The sequence below is a fragment of the Echeneis naucrates genome, chromosome 22 (assembly GCF_900963305.1).
Source record: "Echeneis naucrates chromosome 22, fEcheNa1.1, whole genome shotgun sequence".
In the NCBI taxonomy this organism is placed as follows: domain Eukaryota; kingdom Metazoa; phylum Chordata; class Actinopteri; order Carangiformes; family Echeneidae; genus Echeneis; species Echeneis naucrates.
This window is the reverse complement of record NC_042532.1, coordinates 10,103,984-10,119,404: the sequence shown is the minus strand read 5'-3', so window position 1 is coordinate 10,119,404 and position 15,421 is coordinate 10,103,984. Positions and strand designations below refer to the sequence as shown.

Below are 15,421 nucleotides of genomic sequence, written 5' to 3'. Positions count from 1 at the left end.
TTTTCTTCTCCTCTCAGTTGTATTTTGATGAATAAGACTGAGGTCGTTTTGCTTGCGTGCTCACACACCCTTTGGCCTCATCACTGAATACACTGGATGTATTAATCTCTTGACGAGCAGCCAAAATAAAGTTGAAGAGGAGAATGAGATGCAGATGGGAGGCGAAAGTTAACAAAAGTGGTTTTGAGGGTGCTCAGAGGGAACCAGCTGCTGTGGCCCTTTGGACGCTGCTACCGTTCACTTCCTCCGCATCGACACAAAACATGCACAAACAGGGACATCTAGCGGACAATGGGGGTTAAGGTGAATCCCTGGTGGTTGTGTGTGTGTGTGTGTGTGTGTGTGTGTGTGTGTGTGTGTGTGTTCTTCAGACTGTGGACATTGACATGTGGCAGGCCACCACAGAAGATGAGATAATGGGGATGATGCTCTGGAGAAATGCTGTGTTTTTTTCCATGTATATGCGGAGGGAAAAAATGAAAAAGATGTGGGAGTTGTGGGAAAGATTGTGTTTGTTTTGGTCGGTGATTGTTTGGATGACATCGGCTGTCTACTCGCCCGGCCGTCCCGCACTGTGCGAGCGCCAGTCGGCAAATGATGTCACTCTTCTGTTCAAATGTCTTTGTCAATCCAGCCACTGGACAAAGTCCAATAAAAGCATGGATTCTCCACCAAACAGGACCAACATCTGTAGGCGTGCTGCCATAAACGCTTTCTGTTTGTGTATTTATTTACATTCTTACCAGATTTCACAGCGGCTGACCGGGCGCTCCTCTCCAGATTAGCGTTGCCACGGAGAGCGTTGCTATGTGACGCTTGGTGGTATCCAGGAAGTCGCTGGCTACACATAGCCCCAGATCGTAGGAGAGGAATGGACGACAACTTTCACCTCGGAGATGCTGGGACTGTTAAAAATGTGAGTGACTCGTTTGAAACGCAGGCTTTAGGAGAGAGCAACGAAGGCAACGTGGAACGTTTACACTAAAGTACCACAATGTAACGGTGCAGGGAGGCCAGTGCTAGTCATTTAGCTGTCAAGCTAACCTAAACCCCAGTATTAGCTGGTCAGCGAGGGACGTAGCTATTCAACCTTGTTGTTACCAACAAAGACACGGTGGCGTGTTCCTTTTTGGGTAACAGTGCCTGATGGCTTTATCTCCGAGTATCCAGCCGACGTTAGAGAAACGGTTAACCCTGCTAGCCCTCCCATCGTGCACCGCTCAATGTTTTGGTGAGGGTTCGTTTAACCGTTTAGGTGTTTGAAACTCCCACTCTCTCCTTCAACCTATTCTTACAGCTATTATCGGCATAGTTTTCTATAAAAGTCAAGTTCTTATCTTCGAACTCCTTATTTTGCTGAAGATACTGCAGAACGATTTGATGGTTGGATTGCATTCATCTCCCAGACGTTGTGAATCCATAGTGTGTATATATATATATAGATAGATAGATAGTAGAAAACGGCTGTTTGGAATGGACTCTCAGCTCTCCATCTGCTCTACACCAGTCAATCTCCAGTTTGATTACTAAACATTACTAAGACAGAGATGTCAAGCATGCTGATTGGGCCTTTTATTGCTCTCTGTGTTTCATCATCAAACTACGGAGAATAACTTCCGAGTCCCCTTTTCTCTCATTGAGCAACATAGTTGACTGCAAAATTACTTTAGAGTTTATGTAAAATTTAAAACTCAAACTAAAACAAATTTCTACAGGTTTGCCCAGATTTTTGTCTTATTGATAAAAAAAATAAGACAATATATATATATTTTTTGATCCAAGTGAGTCAAAACAATTCAACACCCTAAAATGGAATTGGAGTTCTCAATCCACCATGAAAGGAAATTAATAGAAACATATCATTTATTGAATAATGTCTCTATGCAATAAATAAATAGAGAAATGCAAAAGAATAAAACATTTACAACACATTTCCAGGTTGCAAAGTCAGGACGAAGGGCACGCCTAACAGCAGATCAGTCTTCATTTGAGGACTCTTGCTACGTACGGAAGTCCTCAATGCCTGCTGCAATGGGTGATGTATGTGATCATGTGATAATTGACATTTATTTGCATGCTATAATTTCAATTTGCAATAAATATCACCAATAAGCATTTTGGTTTTGTCTCATACACAAATCAAAGGATGAAGACCAGGTAGGTAGCATGAAAAAACTTTGTGATCTTGCATGGCTTCTGTTGCTAATGCCCATGACACAACTTTTATACCATTTACCTCAGATTTGGATCCACTAAGCGCAGATGATTTAATTTGATATCTAGGTCTATTGGCATTCGCCAACTCTTACATTAACAGTGGCACCATCTTGACACGTGGTATAAAGTTTTAATGCAGTGCTTATCTATGCAGAGACATTTGATTTACCATCTTGCAGTATATACACCCAACATTCAGATTCACTTATTGTTTTGTGTTTATTGGCTCTTCTGTGCTTGCATGAAGTGTGTTCGTCTTACTTCATAGAAGCCTGAAAACCCTCTTCAACTTCAGTCACTGAACACTCCAATGATATTCTTACAAAGTGCCTAATTTAAAAATAAGCAAATTTCATCATTACAATCCTGATGACTGTACCACTGATTTACACAAATTCCTTTTAATACTGTCTAAGTTTACACAAATTAATTTAAGTGGTGTAGAGCATTGTGATATAATTTCCTTAGTTATCGCTGCCTCAAGAAAAATGTTGAATGTAGAGATGCTAAGTATAGATCAAATATAGGACCACCGTACGTGACTGAAGTCAGAAATGACAGATGAAACAAATGATATAAATAATTGTACTTCTCTATCTTTGGTATTTATGGAATCAGTCACATGCCCCGGATTGGCAAACTGTAAATCAGCCAACATTCCCAAAGCAAAATATTCCAGCAATGCTCCTGCTTTAGGCTAATCTACCCAAATTAGGCCAACTTCCCTTATGTATGAACCAGTATTCTCGCGCCCTCTATGACCTGCTGTGCACATGCAATACATTTTTCCAGAGTGTCGTACGGCTGGGTGGGTTTATTTGCAGTCTTCGTTTATCAACCCTGGCCTCTTCTGCCTAAAATACCCTACTGATTGGTCACATTCCTGACATCCATTTAAACAAAGACTCAATTGCTTTTATGGGCTCATTGGGTTCGGCCACCACAAGTTCCTTGCCCTGGAGACCATCAGAGAATCCTAAATTAGAAACTACGTGGACGAAGCTAATTGCCTTGACTGTCATAACTATTTTACTACAACTGTGAGGTTCATATTTGGTCATGCAGAATTGGAGACACAGATTTGTTTTTTTTCTCAGGACACTTATCATCCTCTCCATTTTTGTTGAGTGGCATAAGTGTCAGATAAATGTATTGCCTTGACCTTATTATCCTGTCTCTTGTCTCATGAAAATTGGTCATTGTTAGACATATCAAACAGAATCAACAACAAAACTTTTACAGTGTTGCTTAAAAAGACTCATTGTCACCATTATAATTCCTTCTTGGTCTTAATAAAGAGACAGTTACTGATTACACAAATTGGAGGGTGTCTGTTCAGCCTCAGCTCTCTGGATTAATGGTACTATACAGTGGAGCAGAGTGGGCTCCCCCTCCCTCTGCCCTGCTTAATGATGGCATTCAGATTTATAAATGGCTTTAGTGAGGGAACCAGCTATGAAAGATTATTTCTTCTTTCATCATAAAGGAAAGAAATTTTTCACGAGCACTTTGTTCTCTGCAGACCCTATTTAGTAATGAGAAATGTTGTGCATTTTTTCATTTCTTCTAATTCATTTGTCTAGTGCCCACCCTCATGCGCTCTGAGGAATTCATTCATTCAAGTGCTGGTCATAGGGTCCCGGTCTCAGGATTGAGATACGATACGTACTACTATTTTCAGAATCAAAGAATGAGAGGGGGAGGCTAATTTTTCCTCTGAATCTATTTTAGGGTCAGACCTACAGCCTCCAGCAGTTCCCACACTCTGCTCCATATGTTTTGGTTCCTGAAATGGACAGTATTGAAAACTATAATAAACAAAACAATGGAGTACGCAGAGATGACTTTGTGCTCCACATACCAGGCATATTGTTTATTGTGCAGGAGCTTTTTGGTAGCTTCAATCTTAAATATTGGATTTCAAGATTATAAGAAAACATTGCTTAAATGAAATATTTTTGCAGAACAATTAAATGTCCTTTTTTTTTTGCCTTTACTCTAAATTTAAGTTTTGGGGTCTACTTTGGTTGCTTGTGGGCTTGAAAATTTTGATCTAGACAAGAGAGCCCTCTACTGTCAAATTTCAAAGTTTAAAACTTCAAGAAGATGAATCTTAACATTCTTCTTGATTGTCCATTTTGCACATTCATAAAGCACCAATATATTGAACGTCATAAATAATTGTTTTGACCCAAAATTCTGACAACAAGTAAAGAGATCATTTATACAAACATGATTTTGTCTGCTGTCAGTTGACAGTTAACATACCAGTAAATATTACTTATCTTTTTTTTTTAATATAGTTGAAGTGTTTGCTGTTAAAGTTCTCTCTTTTTCTAGCAACCTCCCCCTAAACCGCCCCGGCGACAGGGCGGCTGGGCAGAAGAAAGCTCTGGGTCTGGGTCTGCCAAGTACGTATCTTCACCCTTTCCCCTCATCTGCTGTGGCTGAAGTGAAAACACAGACCTCGAGCTGTGGTCTTGGGTTATGTGTTATTAATGAACTCTCATGCCGTTGAATGAGCTTATTTATCAGTGCATATTTAGCACTCAGGCAGTGAATCAACAAGGTTAGAGAGAACCTGTCTGAGCAGGCAACTCTCCATTCGTCTTCATCTGTGAGCAAGGTGGTAATTGACATGGTTAATGCATCAGCCACAGGAGGGCACTGTTAGTCAGCTAGCCACTTCATCACAGGGGTTCAAGCCACTTAATCACCCCTTACTACTGCAGTCTGCTCTTTACATGGGGAGCACAACATGGTGAATTCATGAAATATTTGGAACAGATGGAAGCTGCTTCCCAAAAGCTTTTGACTTCAACTAACAAATGTAAATGTAAATACTGCATGTGACTAACTGAACATGAGACTTTTCATTATCCTGTAGAAGTGCTTCTCTTGACACTTCTTCTCATCCATCTCATAGGAGGTGAGAGCACAGGAGATGCATTGGAGTGCACAAACTGAGTCAACTGTGCTTATTTGCTTAGTTTACCACACCATTAGAGCAAGCAGGGAAAACAAAAACTCAATAGATTTTTCCTTTCTCACAGAAGGTCAGCGTGTTGCTTCTCTGCTTTTACGTAACCCAGCTTGATACCAAGTCTCAAAGCGATTGAAATACAGGAGGTGTATAAGGGGTTTGCACGTGCATTGATCCTCTCTGAAACAAAGTAAGTAATGGTCCCCCCTGGAACCGGCAAGGACTTTTCCCTTCAATGTCACCCCTCATGCTCAATCACCGCCGTCCTCCTCCCACTAATCCCAGCGCAGAAATCCCGGGATTTGTCGATCTATCACTTCTAATTGACACTAAATGATCTGTCAGTTTATTGATGAACCTTTGAAACCAGGTTGTCACAATATATTTTATCCCTAACAACTTTTTCCAGACAGTTTTACCATGTCTATCGCTTTGCCTTACATGAGTCTTAATCAAGGGGCCTGTAATGTGTCTTAAGTGTCGCTACCCCCACCCTCCAGACAGGACACAATCCAAGGGCAGGCAGGTATGCTCCCTCAGCTCCTGTTTGCCCTGCCTGGATGGACTCTAGTATCTTCAAAGCTGTTGGCCTGAGCTCAGATAGGATGTACAGTATAAGACAGACAGAGGAGTAAATATTTTTCACTCAGAATTTGTTAGCTAATGCACGTTTCCTTTGCCGCTTTTTTTCATATGGCTTCACAAAGATAAACTCCTTCCAATTCACTTAACAAATACACTATATCTTAATTTAATTGCTAGTTTTTATTGCATGTGGATTGATTAATCCAAGCCCATCTTGGATTAATCAATCCACATGCAATAAACTTCTTTTTTTTTTGCGCAAGCATAAATATGTTTTAGATACTGAAGAGCCAGCTTGGATCAAAATGTCTTTTGCTCTGATCAAGTCATGTCAATTTTTTCTATAAAGTCACACATAAATACATGTGAAAGTCATATATTGTCAGATTCGCAATTTATCAGGAAAATCCAACATCCCTCACCAATTTTTAGCGATTTTAAAAAAGGAGTAACTTCAGGAAGAGCAACAGAATATCAAGTTTTCTTATGGAGGTGGAAAAAAGTAAAAATGAGCTATCGTTCAGGTGACACCTATGACATATATGTTTTCATTTAATTAATTTTCCATGGATGTCAGACCAGTGCTATCAAAAAAATATTCACAGATTTAGGAGCCACTGGGAACTAAATGCAAACAATGGGATTGATTTATTGTAATAAACACTGCTTCTTGTGTTTTAACATGCAGATATATTGTCCTAATAGAGACTGTTTTACCTTTAGAACCAGGAGAGGGCACTACACCACTAGGAGATCACCATTACAATCATTTGGCATCAGGATAAAAATACACATTTTACGCCACTAATAAAAACATACCAAGACTTAGTCTGTGAGTCTGGTGAGTCAGTTAAAATTTGGTGATTACTATGGTTTGATTTATCTTAAATTTTATAATGAAACAATGTTTGTAGTTCTCAGCGGTCAAGTTTAATTGCTCTAAAAACAGGCTGTGTTGAAATACTACATTGAGGTGGAGAAGTTTCAAAGTACAGTATTTTGGTGTCTGGCATCCTGTGTTCAAGCTGAGCTGTGTAAATGGAGAGAATTCTGAAAATAGCTACCTGATCCAAAATGAGGTAAGGATGAGAAAACGCAGGGGAGAATAGATACTCACAGATAAACACAGATATCTATCAGGAGCTTTTATTATTACTGTCTTTCTGATGGGAGGAAGATGTCACCTAAAAGCTATGCTGTTTCATTTTGCTAACAGTTGCTCTTTCTACTGACATACAGATCCTCAAGAAGACCTGTAGCTGAGGACCTGGAAGAGTAAGTTGACTCATTTTAGAGTACTCATTGCTGATTGTATTGAACAACAGTTGTATTTTTGTACGTATGGGACAAAAATAGGTCAGTTCGCATATTTGTATGGAAGTGGCACTGTACTCTCAGATTGTCCTTCATTACTGCTAACCCTGCCTTCCAAGAACAATCACTTAACATGATTAAAAATGGCATGACTGAGTTGTCGTCACTTTTATTGCTTTAAGAGCCAAGTTTTCCTGTTCTAGTTTTTTTCCTTCCATTCCCCCCAACCCTCCTCATTCTGTGACTAGAATTGACATCACTGTGAGAAGAGGCAGGTAGAGGACGTAGTCATGCATGTTTTACCCATGATTGCAGTTGGAGCTAGGTACAACAACAGCTGCAGAGGGTTTGTGTGAAAATAAAAATGATAATGTGCAGAAAAACACCTTTTATAGTGATTTGGTTGTAAATGTGTAAGACGTATTCAGACTCCTGTTCCAGCTGGTGCTTGTTTTTTAAAATTCCTAGAGGTGATCTTGTCCAAGGCATCTAGGATGGTCACACAGACAGCACAACAGAGTCTCAAAGCGCCACCGGTGCCTTTTGGCAGAGACTACTGTTCTGTCGTCCCGTCAGGCTGTAGCATACTGAGCGAATGTCCTGTCTACCATGACAGAAAGACGCAACTTAAAAGCAGGCCAATTATCAGAGCAAAGTAGCCCAGGAAGCAAGTCACTCACTCCTTGCTATGACCTCACCATTGAGCTAAATTTTTGTAAGCATTAAATAATTCATACTCTCACACTTCCTGTTTCTACAGCCGCCGCCTTCGACCACAAACTCCCCAGGGATCAGATGATGAAGGAGGTAAGAGCACCCTTGCAACATCCTACTCTCTGCCTCTCCACACAACTAAAGAGGAGCCCTCCAGTGCCTGCCTCCCTGGCACATTCATCCTCTGGAAGTAGAGCAGATAAGCAGACTGTCTGATCATTCTTACGCATATTTCTTCTTGGTTCCAGCATGGATTTATGTGTTAGAGTTTGTCTTTGACCACTGAGCATGTGACATTGTATAAGCACGACCCCTTTGATGAAAATGACAGGTGCATATGCCTATTAAATAAGGCTGGATAGTTGATGGAGAATTTTGTGACAGGATTTAAGTGTTTCCATCACCACCCAGAGCAACACAGTTAGTCACACACATGCACACAGAGAATGTCAGACAGGTGCTGTTGAATACAGATCAAGTGGTAACATTGCTGCTTTGACTGAGTCACCTGAGGCATCAACTCTGTGCATCACAAACAATGTTGGGACTGAGGGGGAAAATTTCTGCCTGGAATAATTTGCAGTGCAAAGCAGTTTGGAGATAGGTAAAAATGCCCCAGGAAAGATGAGCTAATATGGACTTAATCACATTAACTATTAGTATAACTCTTTCTAAATATGTTTATTTTCATCACATGAAGTACAATTACTTTTTATCTCTCATCTACTTTGCTGCAATTCTTTATGTTTGTGTTTTAAGGTCTTACTTGCCAGTCCATGTTGTCAAAAGTGTAAGCATTTTTACAAAATGAATGAATGAAAGCAAGCATCAACTGCTGCGTGAAATGAGCTGTTTCTATTCCAACGATGTGTACACACATATAATGTCATATTGTAATCACACTGGCCATTTTAGTGAGTCTAGAGTCCAGAGGTTTGGTTCTCTTGCAGTTAATGCCCCAGGAAAGATTATTACTCTGTGAAGGGAGACCTCTTAATACAGAGCTGGAGGCAGGGGCATTGGAAATTACAGTGCTGAGGGTTAGTGAGATAGCCCCTGCAATCTTGATTATGTCCTCTACCCTTATCCCTTATGTCCACTGGCTACAAGCACAGAGGGAGAAAGCGCGAGAGAAGGCCAGCTCAGTCCCTGCTCCCATCTCCCCATCAGCTGCCCCCACAGTCTCCTCATGGTCACTTAAAATAGCACCAGTATCGCAAACACATTCATGTGTTTCATGTCTCAGCGTCTTACTTTCAGTCACTGATGTGTTGAATATTGTCCCATAAGCCATTTCAAATGGAGTCTGTGCCTAGGTAATCATTTGACTGGACCCATGCATAGTGATGTGAGAGAGATGTCCTCTTCTCAAAGTCGTTGACCGGTGTGTGCCTGCCGGGAGTATGTCTACATTCACAGCAAATTATCCCCTTTTATATTTACATGCTTCAGCAAGGAAGTCAGACATGACTGTGTAATAAGGATATGCACAGCCTGCTTGCTGCCAAACAAAAGCCACATTGATAGATGTCCAACTGAGGGAAGGAAGTGTACAGTACTGAGGAGCCCCATCTCCTTCTGATGGCGTTGCCCCTTCGATCAGAAGAAAACACTTGCTTGTTTGCAGCTGCTTTCGTGTCCTGCTTGACCTCCAGTAATAGGTTGAGGGTTAAGATGAGCTTATTTAAAAATGTTGTTTGTTTTTTTTGTTTTTTTTTTTTTTTAACTTAATAATAAGAGTTCCCATATAGACAACATATGCCTCTCTGTTTCACATTGAACCCACATGGGGTGTGTTAATAGTGCATTAGTGGATGGAATCAAATGAAGAGAGTGTGTGGGGACAGATAGACAACCCAGGAAACTGTTTGCTAAGAGTTGGACAGCAAGGCTTTTTGATGTCATTGCACTAAGACCATTAAATTTGATTGGGGGTCCAGGGGGGACGGATTCTGCTGAACGCTGTGCTTTGTAAATGAGAGGACAAAGTGTCACTGGGGCCTCATGAATATGAAATACCCGCGCCTGCATTTATTTGGATATCAGAAACACAGATGAATCTTGTCAGCGGCTAAACGAGCGTGGCATTTTTAATTTGGTTTAATTAAAAAAGAGAAAGAAATAAGTTATCAACTGAGGGTGTGCTTTTGTTATCTGGGCAAAGTTGATGGTTTGACCAAGTTGGCTTCACTGTTCTCCATTCTGGTCAAAATCGTATGGCTTCATTGACAAATAACTTTAACAAAGTACAAAAATTTTACATCAATCATTTATATTTTTCTTTAACTCCACTTTATTTTCAGGAGGTATTTTTTGGGAGCGCTGACATAGATGCCATGATATTTCTTCACATCAGATGCAGACTTCCATCTCTTCACCTCTATTTTGCTCCTCTATTGACTTTTCCCTCAGGGTGCAGTACTGTGGTTAGAGATTACTGACAACACTCTTTATGCAGTCCGGCTCTCTTTTCCTCTCACTATCTGTCTGTTCCTTCCTCTTTGCTTCCTCTCCTTCTCTCTATGTCACTATGTCAACACTCAGCTCTAGACCTAAAAAGGATATGCCCGCTGTCTTTCAAGAAATTATTGTACGGAGAAGAAACATTTCACTCAAAGTTGCCACATTTTTTCTCATGACCCCTGTTATGTCTGTAAAGTTTTTGGTAATTGTCTTAACTATAACAAATCTGTGTTTTTCAATTGTAATTTCAGTTTTATTAGTCCTAGGGTAAACTAAATCTAGGGCAACAGGGGGCCAATGTTACATTTAAATGTGTTGGAGAAAGAAAACAGCTCAGCCCAGCAACCCATGTGAAATGAAAGAGATTAGGTAGGATTAAATTGCAATTAAATATAACAGCATATACATAGAGGGGCTAGGTGTAAAATAAAATATATACAAATGGAAAACATAAAAAATATATGAGACAGTCCTTGTTAAATGGCAGTGCAGACAAGCAGGTAAACAAATAAGCGATGTGAAATATGGAGATGATTATTTGAATAAAGAGGCCCGATGGCCTGGTGGTACATGTGGCTATGCTCCTGTATCATCATTCAGAAAGTAAAAAGAAGAAGTCTGTGCACGGGGTGGTTCTGGTCCTTCGTGGTGCTGTGCAGACATCATTGATTAAAAATATCTTGAATGGCCATGGAGTTCGTTGTAGTTCCTGTGTCAGGCCATGATGCAGCCTGTCAGCAGACTGTTAGTGGTGCACCAGTGGAAGTGTAGGAATTAGAGCTGCCAGTGACCTTTCCCGACCACAGCGTCAGTGGGCAGTGACTAGGAGAGGACGCTATTGCTGACATTGCCGACCCTTTCAATCTCTATTGCATCACCAATATGGACATGGGTGTACGCCCCCCCCCCCCCCCCCCAAAGTTCTTTAACTACACTTTGTCTTTTTAGTACTAATAATACATAGAATGTCTTTGAACACATTTTAATAAGCCTTGACAGTAATTGTTAATCATTTTTCTCATTTCCCAGTTTTTTTTTCTAATCCTTCATTATACCTTTCTTATTTCCCTGCTCCAACAAAGGTCCATCTGAGAAATGCTGTGAAAGTTTGCCCTGTCCTTCTTGGGAGTGGAGCCATCCTCTGTCCTGTTGCGTTTTGCCAATTAAAGTGGGTTCCCACTGTTTGAGCAGCGGGCTGGCGGCTCCTGGCACCGCAGCCCCTGCCAGGCCGCACTGTGACTTCCGACCCCACACAGATGGGCCCGCAAGCAAATACTCTTGCACATGGCTGGATGCCGCCCCAGTCGGAGTGGCAGAGTGGACATGGAGGTCGGCCTACCGGCCACTGCAGGTCCTGGGGGTGGGTGGCGCTGACAGGGCCCAAATGCTAAGGTAGCAGGGGGTGCTTTCTGGGGAGCCCCTGGCCAGCGGCCCTCTCACAGCAGGAAGAGCTACTGCTTTGCCTCCTGAATATTCATGGCCGCATGGCTATTGTGACAGGGCAGCTCTTATGAGAATGTTGCTAGAGAGAGGGAGGGGAGAAAGTGCCACACATACATGGTCTCATACAAGCATATACTCACACAAAAAATCAAGCTTCTGGAAGGTATACACAGGGGATTTACTGTATTTTTTTTAAATAAATAAATGATTATGTCATCTGGCTACTGAGTAAGTTTTCTCACATTTTGACAAAATTGAAATTAGAAACAGATCTGTACATTGCCTCTGTTTTTTATTTTTAGATATTCCAGTGATTCCAGATCTTGAAGAAGTACAGGAAGAAGATCTCACCATGCAAATTGCAGCTCCACCAAGGTAGTGCACACCTCACACTCTTATCCTTACCACTCATGATACAAACACACACACCACACGTTCTTCAAACCCATGCATGACAGTTAACCTCTGTCCGAGCAAAGGACACTACATCAGTAACCTGCTTTGGTGACTTCTGTGTCCCTCACTTGTGCAATTGCAGTGTCTTCCTTTATCGACTGAAATGGAGAAATAACAGTTGGGTGTGATTTATGCAACTCTGTTACCAGGGTCCTTGCTAACTGGGCCCTTTGATTTACAGGGCAGTGAGAGACACGCCGACATGTGTCGAATATGTAGCAAGGCTATGACAGCGGTGGAGGTTATTAGGCTGGGGCTTGCTCTCTGTGCGAGATAATATCCACATTGAACTCATTGCGGGGGCAATGTAGCGTGTAATGTGCAGTAAGTAGGACTGGCATGCACTGCTAGGCCCCGGCCACTTTGAGAGCCCCCCTCCCCACTTAATTCCAACCCACAGATAAGCAGCTGGGTTTCAATTTGAAGCGTTTACCACTTGGCAACCATCTCCTGCTCTCTGTGGTCTTTGCTCGAAGTCTTGGAGTCCCATTGTGCACAATCTCCAAACTTCTTCTAAGCTACTTCTCAGCTATGGTTTGCCAGTGAAAGTACTGCAGTCAGAACAGCTGCTGTTTTGTTAAAATATCAGAGGCCTATTCTGACTTTCTGTCGCCCTGTTAGTGTCCAGGTGAACCGGGTAATGACGTACAGAGATCTGGACAATGATCTGAAGTATTATTCTGCCTTCCAGACCTTAGTAAGTCAAGAACATTTATTTATATTTGTGTTTGATATTCTCATTATACTTCTTGTAGAGGAGGTCTCTTTAACATTGGAACCAGCATCACCTCTGTTTGTGCGCAGTAAGTTAATTTTAATGTACTCTTTCTGTAGGATGGAGAAATTGACTTGAAGCTCCTCACCAAGGTTTTAGCACCTGAGCAGGAGGTGAAGGAGGTGAGTGAGTTTTTAGTAAATATAGCTTGTGAGCTCCCACTGAAGGCCTGTCCAGCTGTTTCTAGAGCACCAGGGGAGGTTGCCACTCTGTCTCCTAGGTAATCAAGATTTATGATGTGTACATTTACACCCTCTGCTCTCCTTCCCCCATTCTCCCCTCTTTGCTCCTTCTGCTCCCCATGCTCTCTTTTCTTAGTGTGTCATCCTCTGCCTATCTAATTCTTCTTTTCTCCCCCTCTTTGTCTTGTTTCTCTTTTACTCTGCAGGATGATGTGAGCTGGGACTGGGATCATCTGTTTACAGAGGTGTCCTCAGAGCTACTGATGGAATGGGATCAAGGAGAGAGTGAGGAGCAGACCGCATTGCCTGTAACATGAGGAGGAGGTTTGGACTGAGGCTTTAAATGGCTCCAGTGGGAACTGGGTTAATGGCCATTACACAGAAGGACCAGTGACTTTGGTTATATTAACTGTAATTATTGTTTGTTATCCACAATTTATATTGTAGAAAGTGTATGTACAACATTCCTTCTATTTTCTAAATAAAGTTGACAGAGCTGGGGGCAGCGCAGTGTTGTGTGACCCTGTATATTGTTAAGGTTTTTGAACTTTTTTGTTTAGTTTTTAACTAAAACAGCCAAAGGGCAAAATATATATTTATTAAAAGCCACTCTAAAATAGCTGTCACAAATAAGAACACCCTCCCTTTAAGTGCCAACACTATCTACACCCTCATACAAGTCCAAGGTTGATAATCAGCTAAGCTGAAATCCAGTTGATTGTGTTCAAATTAACATTCCTCATTAAGGCCTACAACCTTATTGTTATTGACTGTGCCATTGACTTTATCTTCCAGCTCTTCGATAGGCACAACCTCTTCTTCACTATTATCTCAAATGCATTGAACAGACTTCCTATTGACATCTGGGGGATTAGCATACATTATACCTTTTGCTGGATAAAGAAGAATGGATGTAAGTCTGGCAGAAAGTCTGGCAGCTGCTGGTGTCAGGTATGTGTTCTTTAAAGTGAAACAACAAAAAATATTCACGACAATGTGATGACTCTTAGTCAAGTGCAAACAGGACAGGCAAGAGGACACTGTATCTATCACACTGTGACATGATTTTAAAGAATTTACAAAATACAATGTATACCATGAGTTCACCATGGACTGGTTGTATGTATCAGCATTCAGTTTTGTCTTTGGTTCATGTGTGTGAATATAAAAGCAGGCCTCCAAAGTCAGGCCACGTCTATTACAGAAACAGCTGTAACATTTACAGATTGTGATTAGGTTTATTTCTGTGGCTGAGAGTAGTCTCATGGCATTTGGAGATGCACAGCAAAGTCCTCAAGGACACACGATCTACGCATCTAACAGCTCAATCACTGCCCATTACAAATAGATCCAGATTTTTTCATCTGGTGGGCCTTGAATCAACTGCATCAAGTATAACACGTCAGGACAAAGCTATCACACAGGATATTTGTGCTCAGAATATTGTGTGTGGCAAAATATTTGAGCTCATTGCTCAAATTCAATGAGTGATCTCTGTTTCTGTTTCTTTATCAAACAAACATACGCAGTTTTTTTTTTTTACCACCTCCACAATTGGCTTATTTGGCCAGACCTAATGAATTCTGCCCATATGCCCTGAGCAGCTGCTGTGTTGCCCCTTCCTCCCGCCCCTGCCGAGCTGCGAAGTGCCCATCCATGTAGAGACAACCTCTAGCTGTCTCTCTGGAGAAGGCTAAGCCTGCCACTCCTCTGCTGGCAGCCAGCCGGGGCTGTCTGAGGTGGACTGCGGACAGGCCGGGGACTCAGATTAGGGCCCAGTGATCACGGGTTGTGGCCGGCCTCAAATGATTGGCCCGAGCATCGGTGGATCAGAGAGGGGATTATAGAAAGAGAGAGAGATCCAGAGACGCTGTTTGGCATGTGCTTGCATCCAGCTTCTCAAAGTGACCTCTTCCCACTCCCTCATCCTGCTGCTCTCCTCTCATTTATTCGCTCCCTGTCTTTCAGCATTTATGGTATATCCTGATACTGCAGAGATGCCGTGAATGACCTCTCACCGTCTGGGTGCGTTGAATTCAATCATGCCAACAACTACTATATATACAATATTTCTCGTGAGGAAGATAGAGCATTGCGGTTATGATGTTAGCTTTCTGATGAACATTGTGTAACTGGGAGGTGAGCTGAATCTGAGGCCTCATTGATATTGTCGATCAGATAAGATGATAGAGGCCACACATGGGTTTAGGATGGCATTTGTTTTTCCTTGACATTTTTCCATTAAAATAATGGAGTCATTACTTCTATAAAAAAATCCACACTGCTCCA

At 41.6% G+C, this 15,421-nt stretch overlaps 1 protein-coding gene across 1 annotated transcript; it reads left to right on the top strand.

Moving 5' to 3' along the window:
• The first annotated feature begins 829 nt into the window (after positions 1-829).
• On the top strand, positions 830-13,629 carry ift43 (intraflagellar transport 43 homolog (Chlamydomonas)). The gene is made up of 9 exons (XM_029494519.1): positions 830-916; positions 1,939-2,040; positions 4,558-4,628; positions 7,025-7,060; positions 7,860-7,906; positions 12,022-12,094; positions 12,797-12,872; positions 13,010-13,072; positions 13,339-13,629. The coding sequence occupies exons 1-9, from the start codon at positions 872-874 to the stop codon at positions 13,447-13,449; spliced, it is 624 nt and encodes a 207-aa protein (XP_029350379.1). The 5' UTR covers positions 830-871; the 3' UTR covers positions 13,450-13,629.
• The last annotated feature ends 1,792 nt before the right edge of the window (positions 13,630-15,421 follow it).